Source organism: Diaporthe amygdali (assembly GCF_026229845.1).
Source record: "Diaporthe amygdali strain CAA958 chromosome Unknown NODE_13_length_1014660_cov_65_381101, whole genome shotgun sequence".
In the NCBI taxonomy this organism is placed as follows: domain Eukaryota; kingdom Fungi; phylum Ascomycota; class Sordariomycetes; order Diaporthales; family Diaporthaceae; genus Diaporthe; species Diaporthe amygdali.
This window is the reverse complement of record NW_026517033.1, coordinates 378,289-394,301: the sequence shown is the minus strand read 5'-3', so window position 1 is coordinate 394,301 and position 16,013 is coordinate 378,289. Positions and strand designations below refer to the sequence as shown.

The 16,013-nt window shown below is 51.3% G+C and overlaps 7 protein-coding genes across 7 annotated transcripts; 5 read left to right on the top strand and 2 right to left on the bottom strand.

Moving 5' to 3' along the window:
- Nucleotides 1-198: 198 nt before the first annotated feature.
- Nucleotides 199-3,624, top strand: J7T55_003755 (uncharacterized protein; the record flags this gene model as incomplete). Its single annotated transcript, XM_053143095.1, has 9 exons — nt 199-369; nt 436-837; nt 893-1,300; nt 1,363-1,829; nt 1,904-2,058; nt 2,305-2,603; nt 2,663-2,932; nt 3,356-3,386; nt 3,539-3,624. The coding sequence occupies 9 exons, from the start codon at nt 199-201 to the stop codon at nt 3,622-3,624; spliced, it is 2,289 nt and encodes a 762-aa protein (XP_052994000.1).
- A 1,329-nt stretch (nt 3,625-4,953) lies between these two features.
- On the top strand, nt 4,954-5,346 carry J7T55_003754 (uncharacterized protein; the record flags this gene model as incomplete). Its single annotated transcript, XM_053143094.1, has 1 exon — nt 4,954-5,346. The coding sequence occupies one exon, from the start codon at nt 4,954-4,956 to the stop codon at nt 5,344-5,346; it is 393 nt and encodes a 130-aa protein (XP_052993999.1).
- A 983-nt stretch (nt 5,347-6,329) lies between these two features.
- On the bottom strand, nt 6,330-7,790 carry J7T55_003753 (polyprenyl synthetase; the record flags this gene model as incomplete). Its single annotated transcript, XM_053143093.1, has 2 exons — nt 6,330-6,491; nt 6,570-7,790. The coding sequence occupies 2 exons, from the start codon at nt 7,788-7,790 to the stop codon at nt 6,330-6,332; spliced, it is 1,383 nt and encodes a 460-aa protein (XP_052993998.1).
- A 447-nt stretch (nt 7,791-8,237) lies between these two features.
- J7T55_003752 (uncharacterized protein) lies at nt 8,238-11,032 on the top strand (the record flags this gene model as incomplete). The annotated part of the gene is made up of 5 exons (XM_053143092.1): nt 8,238-8,504; nt 8,592-9,069; nt 9,343-9,373; nt 9,574-9,699; nt 9,778-11,032. The coding sequence occupies 5 exons, from the start codon at nt 8,238-8,240 to the stop codon at nt 11,030-11,032; spliced, it is 2,157 nt and encodes a 718-aa protein (XP_052993997.1).
- A 322-nt stretch (nt 11,033-11,354) lies between these two features.
- On the bottom strand, nt 11,355-11,789 carry J7T55_003751 (uncharacterized protein; the record flags this gene model as incomplete). The annotated part of the gene is made up of 3 exons (XM_053143091.1): nt 11,355-11,450; nt 11,503-11,550; nt 11,613-11,789. The coding sequence occupies 3 exons, from the start codon at nt 11,787-11,789 to the stop codon at nt 11,355-11,357; spliced, it is 321 nt and encodes a 106-aa protein (XP_052993996.1).
- Nucleotides 11,790-13,520: 1,731 nt separating this feature from the next.
- Nucleotides 13,521-14,530, top strand: J7T55_003750 (uncharacterized protein; the record flags this gene model as incomplete). Its single annotated transcript, XM_053143090.1, has 4 exons — nt 13,521-13,591; nt 13,675-13,815; nt 14,069-14,215; nt 14,452-14,530. The coding sequence occupies 4 exons, from the start codon at nt 13,521-13,523 to the stop codon at nt 14,528-14,530; spliced, it is 438 nt and encodes a 145-aa protein (XP_052993995.1).
- Nucleotides 14,531-14,982: 452 nt separating this feature from the next.
- J7T55_003749 (flavoprotein oxygenase) lies at nt 14,983-15,861 on the top strand (the record flags this gene model as incomplete). Its single annotated transcript, XM_053143089.1, has 1 exon — nt 14,983-15,861. One exon carries the CDS (start codon nt 14,983-14,985, stop codon nt 15,859-15,861), a length of 879 nt encoding a protein of 292 aa, XP_052993994.1.
- Between the last annotated feature and the right edge of the window lie 152 nt (nt 15,862-16,013).

The window sequence follows — 16,013 nt, the reverse complement described above, 5'->3', positions numbered from 1 at the left end:
CCGCCAAGGCATGGTGGTGACTGGACGCCAACGCCTGTCAGTTTCCCTGTGACCTACTTTGGTACCGTAGTTCGTGGAAATCTACTTTGACAGGATCGGTAAACTAACATTTGAGCTTATCGAACAACATAGTCCTAAAGCTTTGAATAATCACAAGTACTCTTAAACTTACTGACGTACCCGTGATCGTTCATCACGATGCAGCGATACGAGTTTCCCCAGTGTGAACAGGGGACTCTTGCGTCGCAACAGGAGCACGAATCCCGCCATCAACCCGAACAATCAAATGAGTCCTACAGAGGACAAACCAATAACATGACAAAAGGACTTATCTTGGGTGCAAAATCCGAGGAGTCGGACGTTTCATTGGTATGTAAAAGTCTCCCTTCAGTCTACCCTAGTGAGCCAGACCCCGGACTTACTCTTTTATCACAGGAGTACGACCAAGACGATCTTATACCCTTAAGAACCTGGAGACATCATGGGGCTTGGGCAGCTTTCACTTTCGCCTATCGCACCAATAGTTGCAGGTACAGAGACACCAGTATTTACCGTCATCGAGACTTCGCCAGCCGAGTCGAGATGCTGCCACTTCATGATGCCCAGCTCAAACTCGGGAGTGGCAAGCTAAGCCGACTCATCGTCCAGTGCACCGATGATGTTTACGAGGCTCAGGGGATGACCACGTGGTGTCGTACCTACGTGCGAAAACCTTCGCCATACTACATCCGCTTGGCTATTTGGACAATTGATTATACCCATGACTCACAGAGCTGGATAGGTTGGTGCGTCCAAGTCTTGCGTACAATCCCTGTTTCTCTAGTCACAATGATTCTGGTAAGTCAGTCCACATTTCTGGTTGACCGGTGTCATCGGGCTGACTGGCATGCAGTGCTTGGGGGGGCTTGCTCCGGGTAGGCTGTACGACGGCAAATACCCGCCTGTTCTCCATATATACTGGGGAGACGCCAAGGTTTGGAGCAATCTCCTAGAGAACTCGCGGGAGCTTTCTCAACTCGCTCGCAATACGACCGTATACAGATGGCTAAAGCCTCGCAGCCTCTGTCTATTGACGGAGAATAGCTTTAAACACATCGAAGTGGCCCAGTGGGAGAGCGAGACGGGAGAGACATTGTCATACGTATTCGTCGCTTACTCTAGCGAGCATTTTGATCACAGAGTCTATCAGGACATGGTGGATTTGCACAATATTGGGATGGTTGCGGCCCGCAGCGTCGGCGTTGACGCTTTCTGGGTGTCCGGCAGTTGCATGCGAAATGAGGCCGAACTTGAGAACGACGTGAGCACTATTCATTCAGCCCTTTCCTTCGTGGACAGATTTGGTGGCTGACTCTGCCTAAGGTCTACCGAATCTCGGACGTTGTACGCGGTGCTGAGCGCATGATCATTGCCGTGAGTCCGTCGATGAAAGATATCGGTACTGACTTCTCAAAAACATTGCCCTTTGATGCACTCCGAACATGGGGCTCCCGCATGTGGACATTTCCTGAAGCCCTCCTCAGCTCAGACAAGCCAACCTCGGTGTACTGTCGCAATGACGATCCAAGCAAGCCATACGTCATCCCAAAGAACCAGGTTGCGTCGATTCTGTGGCCACAAGATGGTGAATTCTCAAGGCAACTCCTCGATCATTACCTGGGCACTATCACTCTGAGTAGGCTAGAGCTCGCTGTTCTGGCCCTGAGATGTCTGTACGCCCGGCAGACAACCCCGTTTTTAGCAGGTGACCACGCTTATGCACTCATGGGTCTCCTGCGTGTACGTCCTCAAATTGACCGAACGGACAGTCAATTCCAAGCCTTTGCCAGGTGCGTTGAAGACCCAGCTGTATCCACAATATTTCCCTAAGAAGTACCCCCAGGCTATCTCTCGCAAATGACAGCGATAAACTTCTCGAACGCTACATCTGCACCCTTCCCAAGGAGCCAAACCAGCCATGGTACGAAATGACAGATGCGTATGGCTCTTCACTGTGGGACATTGATCCTGTATGTCAAGTAGCCGCCATCTGCGACAACGACACAGTCGTGCTTGATGGTGCGCGAGGCGCAACCATTGAATGGTCCAGACTTGATTGTATTTGGTACTCTACCGGTCCCTCGTGGAAGAGGTTGATTTGTTCATTGGTTTTACGCTTTGGCTGGGCTTTTCTCTCCTTCGGCATCTTCCTTGGCTTTCTCGGCATTATCGCATTAATAATCGGTCAAGTTGGGAATAATTCGATCGGAAACAGCTTCAAGGTTAGTTTCTATTATTTACTCGGAATCAGTGCGTTGTTCTTAGGTATCTGGTTCGCCACTGTCCTGTTTACCCCATTACTGGTGCGCACCGCACTGGCCGGAAAGATCGAGGACGTTCAGGGGGCCTTTTTTGGCGTGGAGGGATACCTCAATACAACGACGGTCGAACGTCTCATCTTCGGGGGCAGCTTTGGCCGTTTCAAGTGGTCTACCAATGGCAGCCTACTCAGCCGATCGCGAATCAACGAGCACAAGGAAAGGGTTGGCATCGACCCATGTGTGGATGTAGACACCAGAAAAATCGTCGACACCGCGAAGGTGGCCAGACCGGGGGAGATGAGGGTGAGTAACGACTTAGTCTTTTGCTGTAGATAAGCCCCAGTGCTGACCAAGCCCTACAGATCTTCACCCTCGTCGATACCTACAACCTGGAGGTGACCATCTTTGAGGCCGCTCGCCCACCGAACGTCCTTCTCTTCTGCGGCAGCGAGGGTGGTAAGCAGCGAGCGGTGGGCTGCTCCTACGACTGGACAACCCAAACTTTCTACCGCGAGACTGTACTGCGGGTGCCGACCGTGTCGCTGGAGAAGGCATCCCGCATATCTCGGTTCCGGATCGGCATCAAGCGGCCGAGTTTGGAGACCGTCCGTGTTCAGTCACAGGAGAAGTCGGTAAGCATCTGGAGAGATATAAATCATTCGTTGTTGGATGAAACGAGATAGCCTATAAAGGAATTCTTATTATAAACTTTGATATGTGCTCTTAGAGCACTGAAGGTTTCGCTGTCTGCTTCTTTTTATCAAGTTAACTCTTGTATAGAATGGTCTTGGGATAGATATTCAGTTAGGGATATAGACTAAGCTTGGGATTTAGAATATTTCTAGGGTATATGTTGTGCTTGGATTGTTTAGGGTTAAGTATTTGGTCTTGCTGTTATACAAAATAAACGAAACATACGTAGTTAGCCGTGCAATGTCGCTACTTACTTCTTGAAGAGGCCCGAACCGCGCAAGCTTGCGTTATGGGTTCATCGTCCTACGACTTTCACACTCCAGTACAGGATATAGGTGGCCAAGGCACAAAACTTCTTCTAGCGCACGTGGCAGAGGTTCTCTAGCACTAAAGGTCGAGGGAAATTGAAGGGGTGGAGCGTCTATCCGGTCTCCCTCACTTGGTGGACCATACTGGATGCCATAGTCGGGATATATTTATCCATATATGCAAATTGCCACGGTTGCACATTGCTAATATCCCTGAAGCTGACATGGAACTCTTAGACTTCTACTCGGACATGCTGGCCAAAGTCTACGACAACACCCCACTGCCTGCGCAGATGTTGGTCTCATATTTGAGCTCCTCCTAGAGAAATACTCCACGGTGATTTTAGTGCCTGGAAAGATGTCGGAAAAGGCGGCGGAATCGGTGCTCAAGTGGTGACCATTCTTGGGAAGTGCAGCAGGATCAAATCTCTGGATGGAAGCAGAACGGCAAGGTCGCAGGCGGTCTAGAAAAGAAAAAGAACTCACAGGCTGGATGACTCCTCTGGCTTAGGTCAACGTAAGCCTGCTGTTTATGACGATTTTTGAAGGTCATTTCTGAAAGGAAAGCACAAAGCACAGTGTTGTGAAGAGATGCCGACAGATGATAAAACGGATGGAGTCAGGACAGACGTCTAAGTGTAGTAAAAGCGTATGTCGGAGATGAAAATGGAATTGGCCATGTCAAAATTTAACAAGTGCTAAAGTCTTGGCTGTGATGATCGTCGTTAATCCTGGGTTTCTATGAGATTGTATATCCGCGACACATAAGTGCCCCTATCACACAAATGGATACGGACACCCATTGTTGGACCCATGGCGATATAAACAGCCAAATGAGGAAGCAGTTACGGCAACGAGATGATGACCCCCGACAAATATGGATCAAGAGAAGCATGAGATCCCAGATTTAGTTCATCTTGGGCTCTTTGTCCATGTCGGTCCGTGTTGGTTCCTTTTGGTCCATGTTGATGCCACGGCAAGGGGGCCTGCTATACCTTTTCGAGACGGTAAACCTACAGTCACTTGCAAGCGCCACGAAATGTGACTGCTCCGGAGATTTCTCATTGTCTTGAAGCCCAGCTACAACACAATCCATCCTCGCCGATATGCGCCAATGTGAGGCGCAGTTCGACGAGAAAAAAGATGACCGAGCGCCGACCTGTCCCTTCCTGTCTAGCATCTGACGCCTACAACAAACTCAACAAGCGAGCCTGTCTAAGGAGGGTCGACAAACAAGATTGCCTTGATTGCGGGATCAGCACTAATTCAACGGACTCAGGCTTCTTTTCATTCGGTACTGAGTCGGGCATTCAGTCTAGTCTTACAAGCCTGTCACCGTCGAGCGCTGTCTCATCCTTTATTACGTCCGATAGCCATCTACGATGAAACAGTTTCAAGAAGTCAAAAGAAAGAAAGGAAGAACCAAGATTCTAGAACGGCGGAAAAGGACATGGCCATGAAACCAGGGGCCATACGAACATCTCAAAGGCATATATTGATGCTTCACTCGGATATAATTATACCGTGTGTTCCCATCCTAGCTGTCTATACATGAAACTGTTCTCTACCAACGAATCGATCAACCAAAACAAACACCACACATCAACAACATCACCTGCACGCACAGCAAGAAAATTCCCAGTACCGCCAAAATGTGTATCCAGACCAAGCCTAACTGCAACCACTGCGGGACGCAGGCGAAACCAGACGACTTCACTTATTGTAATGCATATCAGCGGAGGTGCGACCAAGCCAGCATCAGAGTAATGGAACGGGTTTTGTGCCAAGTTGAGCTCGTGGGGTTCTCATGCGGCAATCCAAAATGTACTCTGAGCTCCATCTACTTGGAGAGTTCCAAGCATCAATACCAGGATCAGTTTACACGTGTTCAGCAAGAGCAGCAGCAGCGTCAACATCCATCGAACAACAATTTTGCCGGATCTGCGCCCTTGGCTTTGGACAGTGCCCATCCCTCATCCAACTCGTCCGCCGCGACACAGTCTGTCACTCCCAACTTCTTTTTCCAGAACATTTTTCGCAGATAGGGAAATGCCGAGCGTAGTCGACGCGAGCCTCGAAAGGTGGCGGTGGTTGTGGAGGAAACAAGGCATTAGTCAGTCTATCGTCCCTTGAAGTAAGGGCAGATATCAAGGGAAACAGGGCGCCGTTCAGGACATACGTGAAGAGGTCATTCAAGGAGGGATATCACATAGCAGGGTTAGGTAGCATGAATATTCAGGAGTCCAGGAGGAGATGACAGACTTGACAAATTTTCCTTGATTGTGTTAATAACGTGCCCATCCTTTCTGTTGCATAATCTATAAGGGCCACATCAATGTTTGCTCCCTATCGGTCCCGACATTCCGTTCTAACTTGCCTTAGGTGACTGCTGTCCATACTTTGAAAGGTGTCTGGAGACCAAAACCTCATTGAGAACAGTGCTTCTGAGAAGTTTGGTAAGATAAAGCACCGCTTGTTTCGTGGAAGCCATAGAATTGATTGAGAAAATGTGAGTTCAGACTATTGCATCAATAACATCAAAACATCATTGCCTCATGTTGAAGGCCCGGCAATAGCCCACAACGGAGCCGCTGTCTTCCGGAACTGGTGGCACGTCCAGCATACTGTGCCCGAGAAGTGCGGATCATTCCTACTCGTGGTGCAAATTTCATATCCAAAAGAAAACGGACCAATCCTTCCGAAGTGAATATTTAAGCTGGTCATTGTTGAGCAGAAAAGTGCAAGTCTATGTATGCCCTGAATGCCCACAAGCTCCTGATATAAATGCGTGGTGATACACTTCCTCTTGGCGCCTCGCCGTCTACCCATGTGGGATATGCGCCTCCATGCTGATCCCGCATTCGCCAATTCGACAGTCCGCACAGCCTGTATGGGAGAGGAGTCTATAAGGTACCGTATGGATACAGCAGTGACCTTGTACACTGGGGGCCAAAGCCCCGTCTTTGACTTTTCTATTTTTGACGTGCCCGTCAGCAGTTTTCATTTGGTATTCTTCCTCCTCTTTCGTCTACTTCCGCCTCTTGATCGTCTTCACAGCCATCTCGACCAATCCATCCTTGGCTTCGCTTTCGGGGAAATCGCTGATGCTCTGGATGGCCTTCTCGGCATAGTCCTCCGCTAATGCTCGTGTCTGTTCGATGCCGTTTGTTTCAAGGACGAGTTGTCGTGCCTTTGTGCAATTGTCAGTAAAACTGTGTGTATACGAATTGTCTCCTGTGTACCAGCTCGACAGTGTTTATTTACTCACCCTCAAAACATCACCCTCCCCGGCAAACTTCCTCCCTACCAGCTCCCCTAGCTCTGGTCTCGTCTTCCATGCAAAAAGCAAAGGCGCAGTCGCAAGACCCAGCTCGAGATCCGCCCCAGCCGGCTTGCCGAGGTCCGCGGCAGACAGTGTGTAGTCCAGCATGTCGTCGACCAGCTGGAACGCCAGCCCCAGGTTCTTACCATAGGCATACGCCGCCTCCACAGTCTCAGCGCTCGCTCCGCCTAGCAGGGCTGACGCGCGACAACTTTTGCTGATCAGCGAAGCCGTCTTGAGATATGTCTTGTTGAGGTAGTAGCCCAGGGTGTCCTCGCTCCACTGCGGCCGCGCCTCGTCCTGTGCTGTGTTCTTGAGCTGCATGAACTCGCCTTCCACAAGGTTCGCGATGACCGTAGCCAGCAGCTCGACGACTTCGGCGTTTCGGAGGCGCGCAAGGGCGACAGAGGCGCGCCCCAAAAGAAAGTCGCCGGCTAGGACGGCCATTTTGTTGCCGAATTCGAGGTTTGCGCTGGGAGAGCCGCGGCGGGAGACTGAGTGATCGATGACGTCGTCGTGTAGGAGAGAAGCAGTGTGGATGAGCTCAGTGATCTCTGCGAGTCGCCGCTGGGAAGGGAGGATGTCTGTCTCGGATGTGGCGTCGGTCTCTGCGGTTGTTGGTGTTCTGGTGGATGGGTTCACGTCGCGGAGGATTGACAGAGGGGATATAGAGGTGTCGATAGGTATTGACTGTATTGGTGAGGCATTCTGTTGGTTCGGTGGCGGTATAGGGTCCTTGGGACAGAGGTATGTAGCTCGCGACATCAGTAGCACGATCAAGGGGCGCATGTGTTTGCCTTCGGCTTGGGTGTAATATTTTGCGACTCTGTCGAGGGATGGGTGCCCTGATCCCAAAAGATTTCGGATATTGCCAGTCAAGAACTTCATCTCCTTGGCCACAATCCTCAGAGGGTCGATGCTGACGTCGTTGGGCTTCCCTCGTGATATCGCATTGCTAACGGCGTTCTTGGCCACGGCAACGGCTGCGCCAAAGGCCGACGACCTCGGGTCCGTGGAGTGATAGAGAGCTCTTTGCTGCCATCTTATCCTCACGTCTAATGTGTCTTTCCGTATGCTTTGCGCACATCGTACGTGTTGAGATAATGCAGTTGTCGTCCTCCTGGAGGCGCGTAAGACCGGAGCTCCCGGCCGGAGCTGGAGCGACATTTCCAGTCACTATCTCCTCTGTGACGGACCAATTGGTTTTTATTGTGTACTCGATGGGATCGCGATCGTGTGAAGTACGCTGTTAAAGCAGTAGTAAGGTCGTCCCGTGTTCGCTGGTGGGGTTGTTGGAGCTCTGTGGGTGTCGTCACTCGAGATCTGATGATTCTTCGATCTTTTTTTCCCGACCCAGGATCGTCTATCGAGCTTCTCCAAGTCCAGCCCCAGCAACAAGCAACCTCGGAAAAAGTCAATGCGCTTATCGACATGGGTCCTCGGATCTAGCCGGCCAACCCTTGCAAGGTTGCATGCAGCACGAACCAGGCCGCTGCGGATTGCAGCTTGAGCTTGGGGTTGCCTCTGGCTGGACACAATTCCAGCTCCGAGCAACGAGAGAACCAGCAGCTTTTCATCTCAGGTCATGTCCAACTTCTCAACCACAGCATCAAAATGGTTCTCTTGACGATGACGCCCTTCATTGTAGGGGCCATCAGCAAGTTGAAGGACATCGAGGCAGAAATCCAGCCACAGTCGCAGGCCGCTCCTGAAGCCGATCCATCACTTCAGAGCCCGGCAATCGGCAAGCCAATCTCGCATGGCCAAATCATCCAGCTGTGGAGGTTGTTGAAGGACTACGATGCACGCAGCTATACTTTGGAGAACCTCCTCTGGGGTGCGAGAGTCTATGTTCCACCAGCTCCTGCAAAACCCGAGCCGGTACGACCGTTCTTGTTTTACCCTTCCAGCTCTTGTCTTTACCCCTGCCTTGATCGATGCTCGTGCTGACATCTTCTTTTCTTCCAGTCGAACGAATACAAAGCCTTGATGGCCCGCCTTCGCCGCGAGGAAGAAGAGCGAAAATACCAACGAATGGTCTCACAGCCCTCCTCCCTCGATGCGCCACCCAACTTGTCCCAGCAGTTCGCCGAAATCAACCGTCCTGCAGGCAAGGCAGACCTAGGCGACGATGACGTGACAATGAACGATGTGCACAGGCAGGTCATGCTGGTGATAAACTTCCTCGTAACCATATTCGGGTGCGCTGCGACTTTGTGGATTGTGGCCAGGTGGTGGAGCACACCAGCGCGGTTGTTTTTGACCCTGGGAGGAACTCTGATTGTAGCGATTGCAGAAGTCGCTGTATACTCAGGATATGTGTGGCATATAGGGCAAGCGAGGAAGAAGGATGCCAAGATCAAGGAGGTCAAGGAGATCGTGGACACTTGGGTGGTAAGCAAAGACGCAGAGACTAAAGAAGTACCGTCAGAGAAGAAGAACCCAGGTATATCAGGAGCAAGGCAGAGGAAGGTCCGAAAGGAGGGTACTTGAGGCCACTTGGAGATGCACAAGAACCCAATATTACAATGGTTCCTATCTCAGTGGCGAGAGTAATCTTGCATCGGCTGTTCCTTGCGGTGATCAGCTTTTCCAACTGTTCTTGACAGCTCCTGCGTCTGTCAAATGGCAGGCTATTATCATGGAGAGCCGGCAAGCGAACACATTTGGCCCCTCGTCGCCAACGTTTCCACTTTTGCACTTCTGATACATAGTGCAGCCAGCGCCAAGGAGGTCTTCCCAAGATGCGTGTAGAACAGCACGGGTAGCACCGGTCTGAAGCTGTCGGGCCTTCAGTCATGTTGGCTCCTGGTCTTCCGCTGAAGTGCTCCTGTGGTACCTTATCCGAAGATAAAATTTATGGCACACATTTCCGTGCCTCTCGAAAGTCGGCATGATGCCCCTCATGTCCCACTTTAAGAAGGGTAGACGCATAATGTGGTGTTGACAGGGATTACATCATCCGCTGCCTGCGCTCCTATTCACGCGTCAACACGCTAAAGTGCGACGCGTCTCCTGAGCGCTGCAGACGCGTCCCGAACCCCGACTTTTCCTCCGGCCGGTTATTTGCCGCCACGTCGGTGAGCCTCTGCAACAAAAGGTCGCCTCTGCAACAGAAGGTCGCCTCCTAACTTTGTAACACGATCCTAGACAGGCACGTTCTCAATTCGCAATTCTACGGTTACCATCAAATACCCCGGACTCGGCGGTCACCGGTCATGGCCAACGCGTCCCCATCCTCTGCCTCAACGACAACAACACCCTCGTCCGCATGGAGTCGCCTTGTCCAAATCACGAGAACTGCATCCGAGAGCTCTCGGGCCAGGTCGACTAAGATTTCCTCCGACCAGCCCAACTCAACATCATCCTCTCAAACTCACCCTTCGTCCTCTGTGCGGCCGGCGAAGAGGCGTCGCCTGGCGGAATCACCACAGCCGCGACCCGCGACCAAATCTTTCGCACCTCTTTCTCCAGAGCCCAATGGCACGCGGACCATGGCACCCAGAAGATCAACGGAACTGATATCGTGCCTTCCTATCAGCGAGCACGATTGCATCACAGCTTGCCCGTGCAGAGTAGAGGATGTTGACTGCGTCGCGTCGCAGCAGCCGAAAAACGAGACGGGCCCCGGTTCACCATCTATCAGTCCACACGTGCCCTCAAATTCTGGTGAATTTCGCGATTCTGCACAGCGCGTCTCGAGTTCGGCGAGCTGTCAAGACCAGTTTGAGTCCACCAAGGACACGATCTTGACGCACTTCGACGAGAAACACACGACTCAGACCGTGGTGCACGAAACTGGACCCAGCACTGGGGCATCTACCTCCGGCCCATGTGGTCTTTCAGGCCTTGGGACTGATGTCACCGTTGAAAAGGTCGTATCGAGTACAGAATACCGATCTACGGCCACTGATTTGTCCATCGCTGCGATCGGCTTGCAAGAGGGCGACCAAAACACGGTGAACAAGACGCCAAGACTAAAGAGAGACTCTTCATCCTCAACAAGTACGGATGAGAGCATCCAGCTGGTCACTCCCTCATCATCGCCCACGGCCAAGCAGGACGTCAAGACGGACGCTACACAGGCCGAGACACCGAAGCCACATAAACCAGCCCCAGCCCCCAAGACGAAGCGACGGCTTACCCTCCATAGCGGCAGCTATGATAAGCAGACCTCTCACAAGAAGCGCAAGGCACCGCCCAAGCGTAAAGATGGGGTCCAAACGACGCTGAGCCTTTCGATCGGCAGCAGTGCAGGGATGAGGGAGTGCAAATTGTGCGACACGGTGTACAATCCATTCCACCCGGAAGATGTCAAGGTCCATGCGAAGAGGCATGCAGTTGTTCTGAAGACGGAGCGCAGGGCAGAGGAGATTGCTGGGCTCACGGAGTCTTCCCTGGTAGAATAGGCAAATGTTCGGTGGGTAGGCGATGGATTGGGGAAAGCGTCCCCGATACGAGGAGAGAAGATCACTTGGGTACGATTACGGACTCTATCAAAGGTATCTGAAACTGTTTGGACAAGAGGAACAGGCCAATTGCATAAGGACAGGGCCCCATTGTGTGGTGGAGAGCGAGTTGGATTTGAAGCATAGCATGTTGTACGCAAGATACCCTCGGCGCTTCTCAATGATATTACTTCGAGCTTTGCGGTCTGGTTGTGTTTAATGTTGGGTAGACTGTTGCATGGAAGACGCAATGAAGCTCGTAATGATTTGCCCTGACTTGGTATCAGTCTTGAGATATGACAGCAGTGGAAGTGCCCACGGACCCTGGGAAAACTTCCAGGACGTCCTTTTCGAGGAATGGGTTCGTCAGCAAGTCCTGCTATGATGCATAGCTTGTGTTATGATGCAGGCACAACTGAAGCACGGCTTACCTCGAATTCGCACGTAGACATGGACCCAAATGACGGGAGTTGATCGTCCTGGGCGAGTGTGTGCCTACCGCTATGCAAGCCAATATCCTCGGATTCTCTCGGTCAGAAACCTCTCTCAGGACTGCCTCGATCTTTTGAGCATCAACTCCATTCGGGTTAAAGGTACGCACTTGGGCCGGCTCGCCATCGGTGCAAAACGAGCCAAACAGCTCATCTCGGAGCTGACATTTCGCCTGTCCCCTGTCTTCGCGCTTCTCCGTCAGCTCCCTGTGGAGCCATTCTGCCATCCTATTTGAGACTGGCAAAACCTTCACGTTTAGCAGACTATAGAATATCACTCTGGATTTCCTCTTCCCATGTGAACAGCAAATAGACGGCCGTCTCAGGCCCGGGAACTCATCACAATCCGAGACCCGTCCTGATGCTGAATAGCAATGGTCTGTGTGAGGGAGGGTACCCCTAGATCAGGATAATAGCGGCGCAGAATCCTGGGCTGTATGCCTATGATAAGTGGGACCAAATTGTAGACTTCCTAGGTCATGTTCTGTACATTCATGTTTCAAATATCAGCCGTCGCGGGCGCCACCCCCTCCCTTCAGCATCGAGGGACCACGTGCAGTCCTTTCAGGCTTAGGCTCCAGCTCCTCCAGACTCATTACGCCAATTCCACAGGTATATAGCATCTGGTCATAGATACTTCGTCATAGGCGTATGCTGGCTAGTTTCTCGTAAGAGATGATAAGCTTAGATCAATCCTGCCGTCTGCTTGGGACTGCTTTCGCCTGCATAGTGCTCTACGATATGCTTATCCAACGCCTCAGACAAATGTCAGCGCCCCACACAGTAGTAATAGGTCCAGGCTCAGTGGATACATTGTTTAAGGAAGACAGAGTTTCAAGAAGCACGTATCTATTGGTAAGAACATCTGGTCCAACCCTAACTAAGTACAGGCAGGGGGGCGCAGCTACAATGATGAATAGAGAAGCTGCGTTACCTACAATATATAGACACTCCCAAAATGTGTCACCGCTGAATGACCCTCATTCCTTCACAAGAAGCCAAAATGGTGCTTGAGATGGTATCAACCGAGAAAACCAGCAGACAAGTTAATTGTTAGTGAGATCCATCAAGAGCAGCAAGTCGGTAAACGATTTTCAGATCTGTGTCAGAGCTGGCCTTGGAGCGCGCGCTTGGTTCTTAGCAGGCCAGGTTTTGATCATTCATCTCAATATTTGTACCATGTGTATATTATTGGTGTTGTTACATAGTTCCTCTCTGAGTCGTCCCATCTCCTCCTGTAACTCTCTCCACTGTCAAGATGCGATACCAGACTCCTCAATTACTTGAAGCTGTCCCCTGGGCTCCTGTCTCGGCAATGCGAGCCTAGCACGGTTCAGCGTACACGGCTGTCGGTGCAGTTAACTCTTTCGTACATGGCACTACGAGATTTACGTAAAAGGAAGCGCCGCCGGGTTCCTCGGCGCAGCCGCAGGGCGTGGCACGCGTGTGATCTGCAGCGACGTTCCAGAAGATCCTATCCACAAGGGCCAGACAAGCTTAAACCAGCCCGCGAGCCAGTCGGCCCCTGTGCCATCTCAACTTTATCGGCCGAAACAGACACAGGAGCCAATGAAGCATTGTCGTACTGGCGGCCGAACGTTGGATGGCATTTTGGACCGGGTGCCAAGCCGTCTGGGGTCGATGCGAAACCCCAGATGAGTCGTGTTTGTCGCTGCAGATCAGGCGATCTTGGCAGGGCTGTGACGCCTTGGGGGGCACTTGCAAAGGGCGAATACGAGGCAATCGTGAATAACTGGTAGCACAAAAAAAAGGCTCATAGGAATCGAGTGCTGTGTTCGTGGTATATAAAATCTTAACGTCGTCCTCGGTTTAGATGCAGAGATTCGCTTTACATCTACATCATCATTCATTCTGTTCTCTCTCATTCTTGAATTCATAATATTCTGTCTTTCTTGAAGAATCTGCTGCGCAGACATAAACCTTCTTTAAAATACAAAATGAAGTACCTCACTATCCTCATCGCCACCTTGGCCGCTGGCGTCCTGGCCCAGAACAACAAGAATGACAAGTAAGTCTGGGACCCTCAAAGAAGTTGCAAAAGTTGCGCGACGTCCAAGGAGCATGGAACTGACTGGTTGTCCGCGCAAACAGCTGTGGCTTTCCTGACGGACCCGACTGCGAGTCCCTTGGAGAAGGTGACAACGGCCTGGAACAGTTTACCGACCCTGCGGGAGTCGACGCCGGCTGCTGTCTTCTTCCCCTCCGCTGCGGCAATGGCGATGGTGGCGAGAGGTGCGAGCGGGTCTAAATGGATGTCTCATAGTTACCAGAAGAGAGAATTTGGAGGGCATGCATGTCCAATACCCAGTCGAGCCCGATGAGTTCTTGGGCGTGGTGATCAAGCTCGCGAGATGGACGCGCCTCAAGGGGTGGGAAACATCAATGGGTTTTCATTTTAACGGTCATTCTCAAGGTTAAAGACTTCTCATCATTAGCTAAAATCAGTGCGGCTTTTCCTTGTGAAGTCACTCCCTCAAAATCGCAGCAATTTTTCATCTCATCTTCTGGTCTTCAGCTTCGGTTCGCCCCTCTTCCCTGATAATTCCAGCATTGCCTTCTTCGAGTTCGACAGGACGAATTTTGAGATGCAAACACGTCAACAGATCACCAGAAGCAGCCAGCGTCCTTGTCCGTATGTGCTCCGATGCAACGTTTGTACCAAGGCCATCATGGAGGTGCTTAGTCGACGATCAGTACATAATCAATCACCCAACAATACCACCTCCTGTCACACGATACTGATGAGATCCAGATCTTCTATTCTCCCTTGTTATCGGTGCCGTTTCCACAGTTCAGTCATCCGCATCCTCATTGATTCCACTGCTTCGAGCATGCAGTCCAGGACAACCTGATGTCTGATACTCACAGTCCGTTCCAGGCTGCTCATGATCCCGACCCAATCGGGCTGGGGATGGTCAGCATGTGGCCAGCGTTGACGGGGCTATAAACATTCTGCACGCAGAGGCTAATCACTTCGCAATTGACGTCTTGGCATGCCACCCACTCAATGACTTGTAAACAACCGGAGACGACGCTTGTGCTTGGATGTGGTGGGCTAATAGCCTGGCTTAGTCACCTGGCGAAAAGTGATCCCGGGACCCACCTGCAGGAGTCCATCCTCTGAGTTCAGTTCCAAGGATTTGTCATTATATGCATTCAGCACGAAATCGACCTCTAAAGGAATTACCTACCAATTTTATGTGACATCTATTCACCTCTATGTCTTATTTCACAATTCGACAACAACACCCGTGGTGCGTCACAATTTGCTTTAAAGACTGGTGAGGCGGACACAACACATGCTGGCAATGATCCAGGATGAACATTCTGCGACCCAGACCTGGCGGCTTGGCCATAAACGTTCCCACACGGGCGGCTGTCAGAGCAGCCCGTCCAGCCATGGCCGGACGAATGAAGAACACAGCAGCGCCAGCCCAAAACCCCTTCTTGCTCGGCTCATCGCCGGAGCAATTTAAGAAGATTGAGGCGTCACGCGAGCCATTCGACCCATCCTTGAGGGTCTCTGTCGCCCAGACCCCAGCCCCGAATTGGAAGTATGGAGATGGCTCCAGCGATTGCTCATCTCTAAAGAAATCCCATATCGAGGTCAACCCGAATGAAGAAGGCCGACTCATGATTTCAAACTACAAGCTTCTCGTGTCTGCGATCCCACGACCCGTGAGCTTCGTCAGTACACTTTCGAAAGATGGTACGCCAAACCTAGCACCGTTTAGCTATTTTCAAATCGTCGACCATGACCCAGTCACTCTTGTCATTGGCTTCTCAGCACGGCCGGGCCGTCCGAAAGACACCCGGAGAAACCTAGAAGAGACTGGCGAATGTGTCATAAGTGTCTTGTCCGAACACTTTGTCGAGGCCGCCAACGCTACCTCTCTCGATGTCCCTTACGAGACCTCGGAATGGGAACTGTCAGGTCTGACACCCAGGGACTCGGCGACTGTTTGTCCAAAAAGAGTCCAGGAAGCCGTCTTCTCCATCGAGGGAAAACTTCTCGAGATGAAGAGTCTTGATTACCACGGTCATGCAGCGAAGGGCAAACCCACAGGTGCCCTGGCTATCATCGAAGCCAAGAGATTTTGGATACAAGAAGATGCAATTAACGAGGCTCGTGATAATGTGGATCTTGACGCTCTGCGTCCTGTGGTGCAGCTTGGAGGCATCTCATACAGCCGAGTACGAGACACGTTTGAGCTTCCTCGTCCGTCTCTAAGGAGAGAATTGCAAGACGAAGAGAAAGGTCTCAGAAAGTTTATATAGAAGACGCATGTTTCTTGGGTTGTAGATTTTCTGCCAAGATTATCCAGATAGAAACATCGTCGCTCCGCACGATCCATCAATTAGAAAGAAGAGAAGACAACGACATGCAAATTATCAGCAAATGGACATCGATATATGCCTGAGTAGGCCAA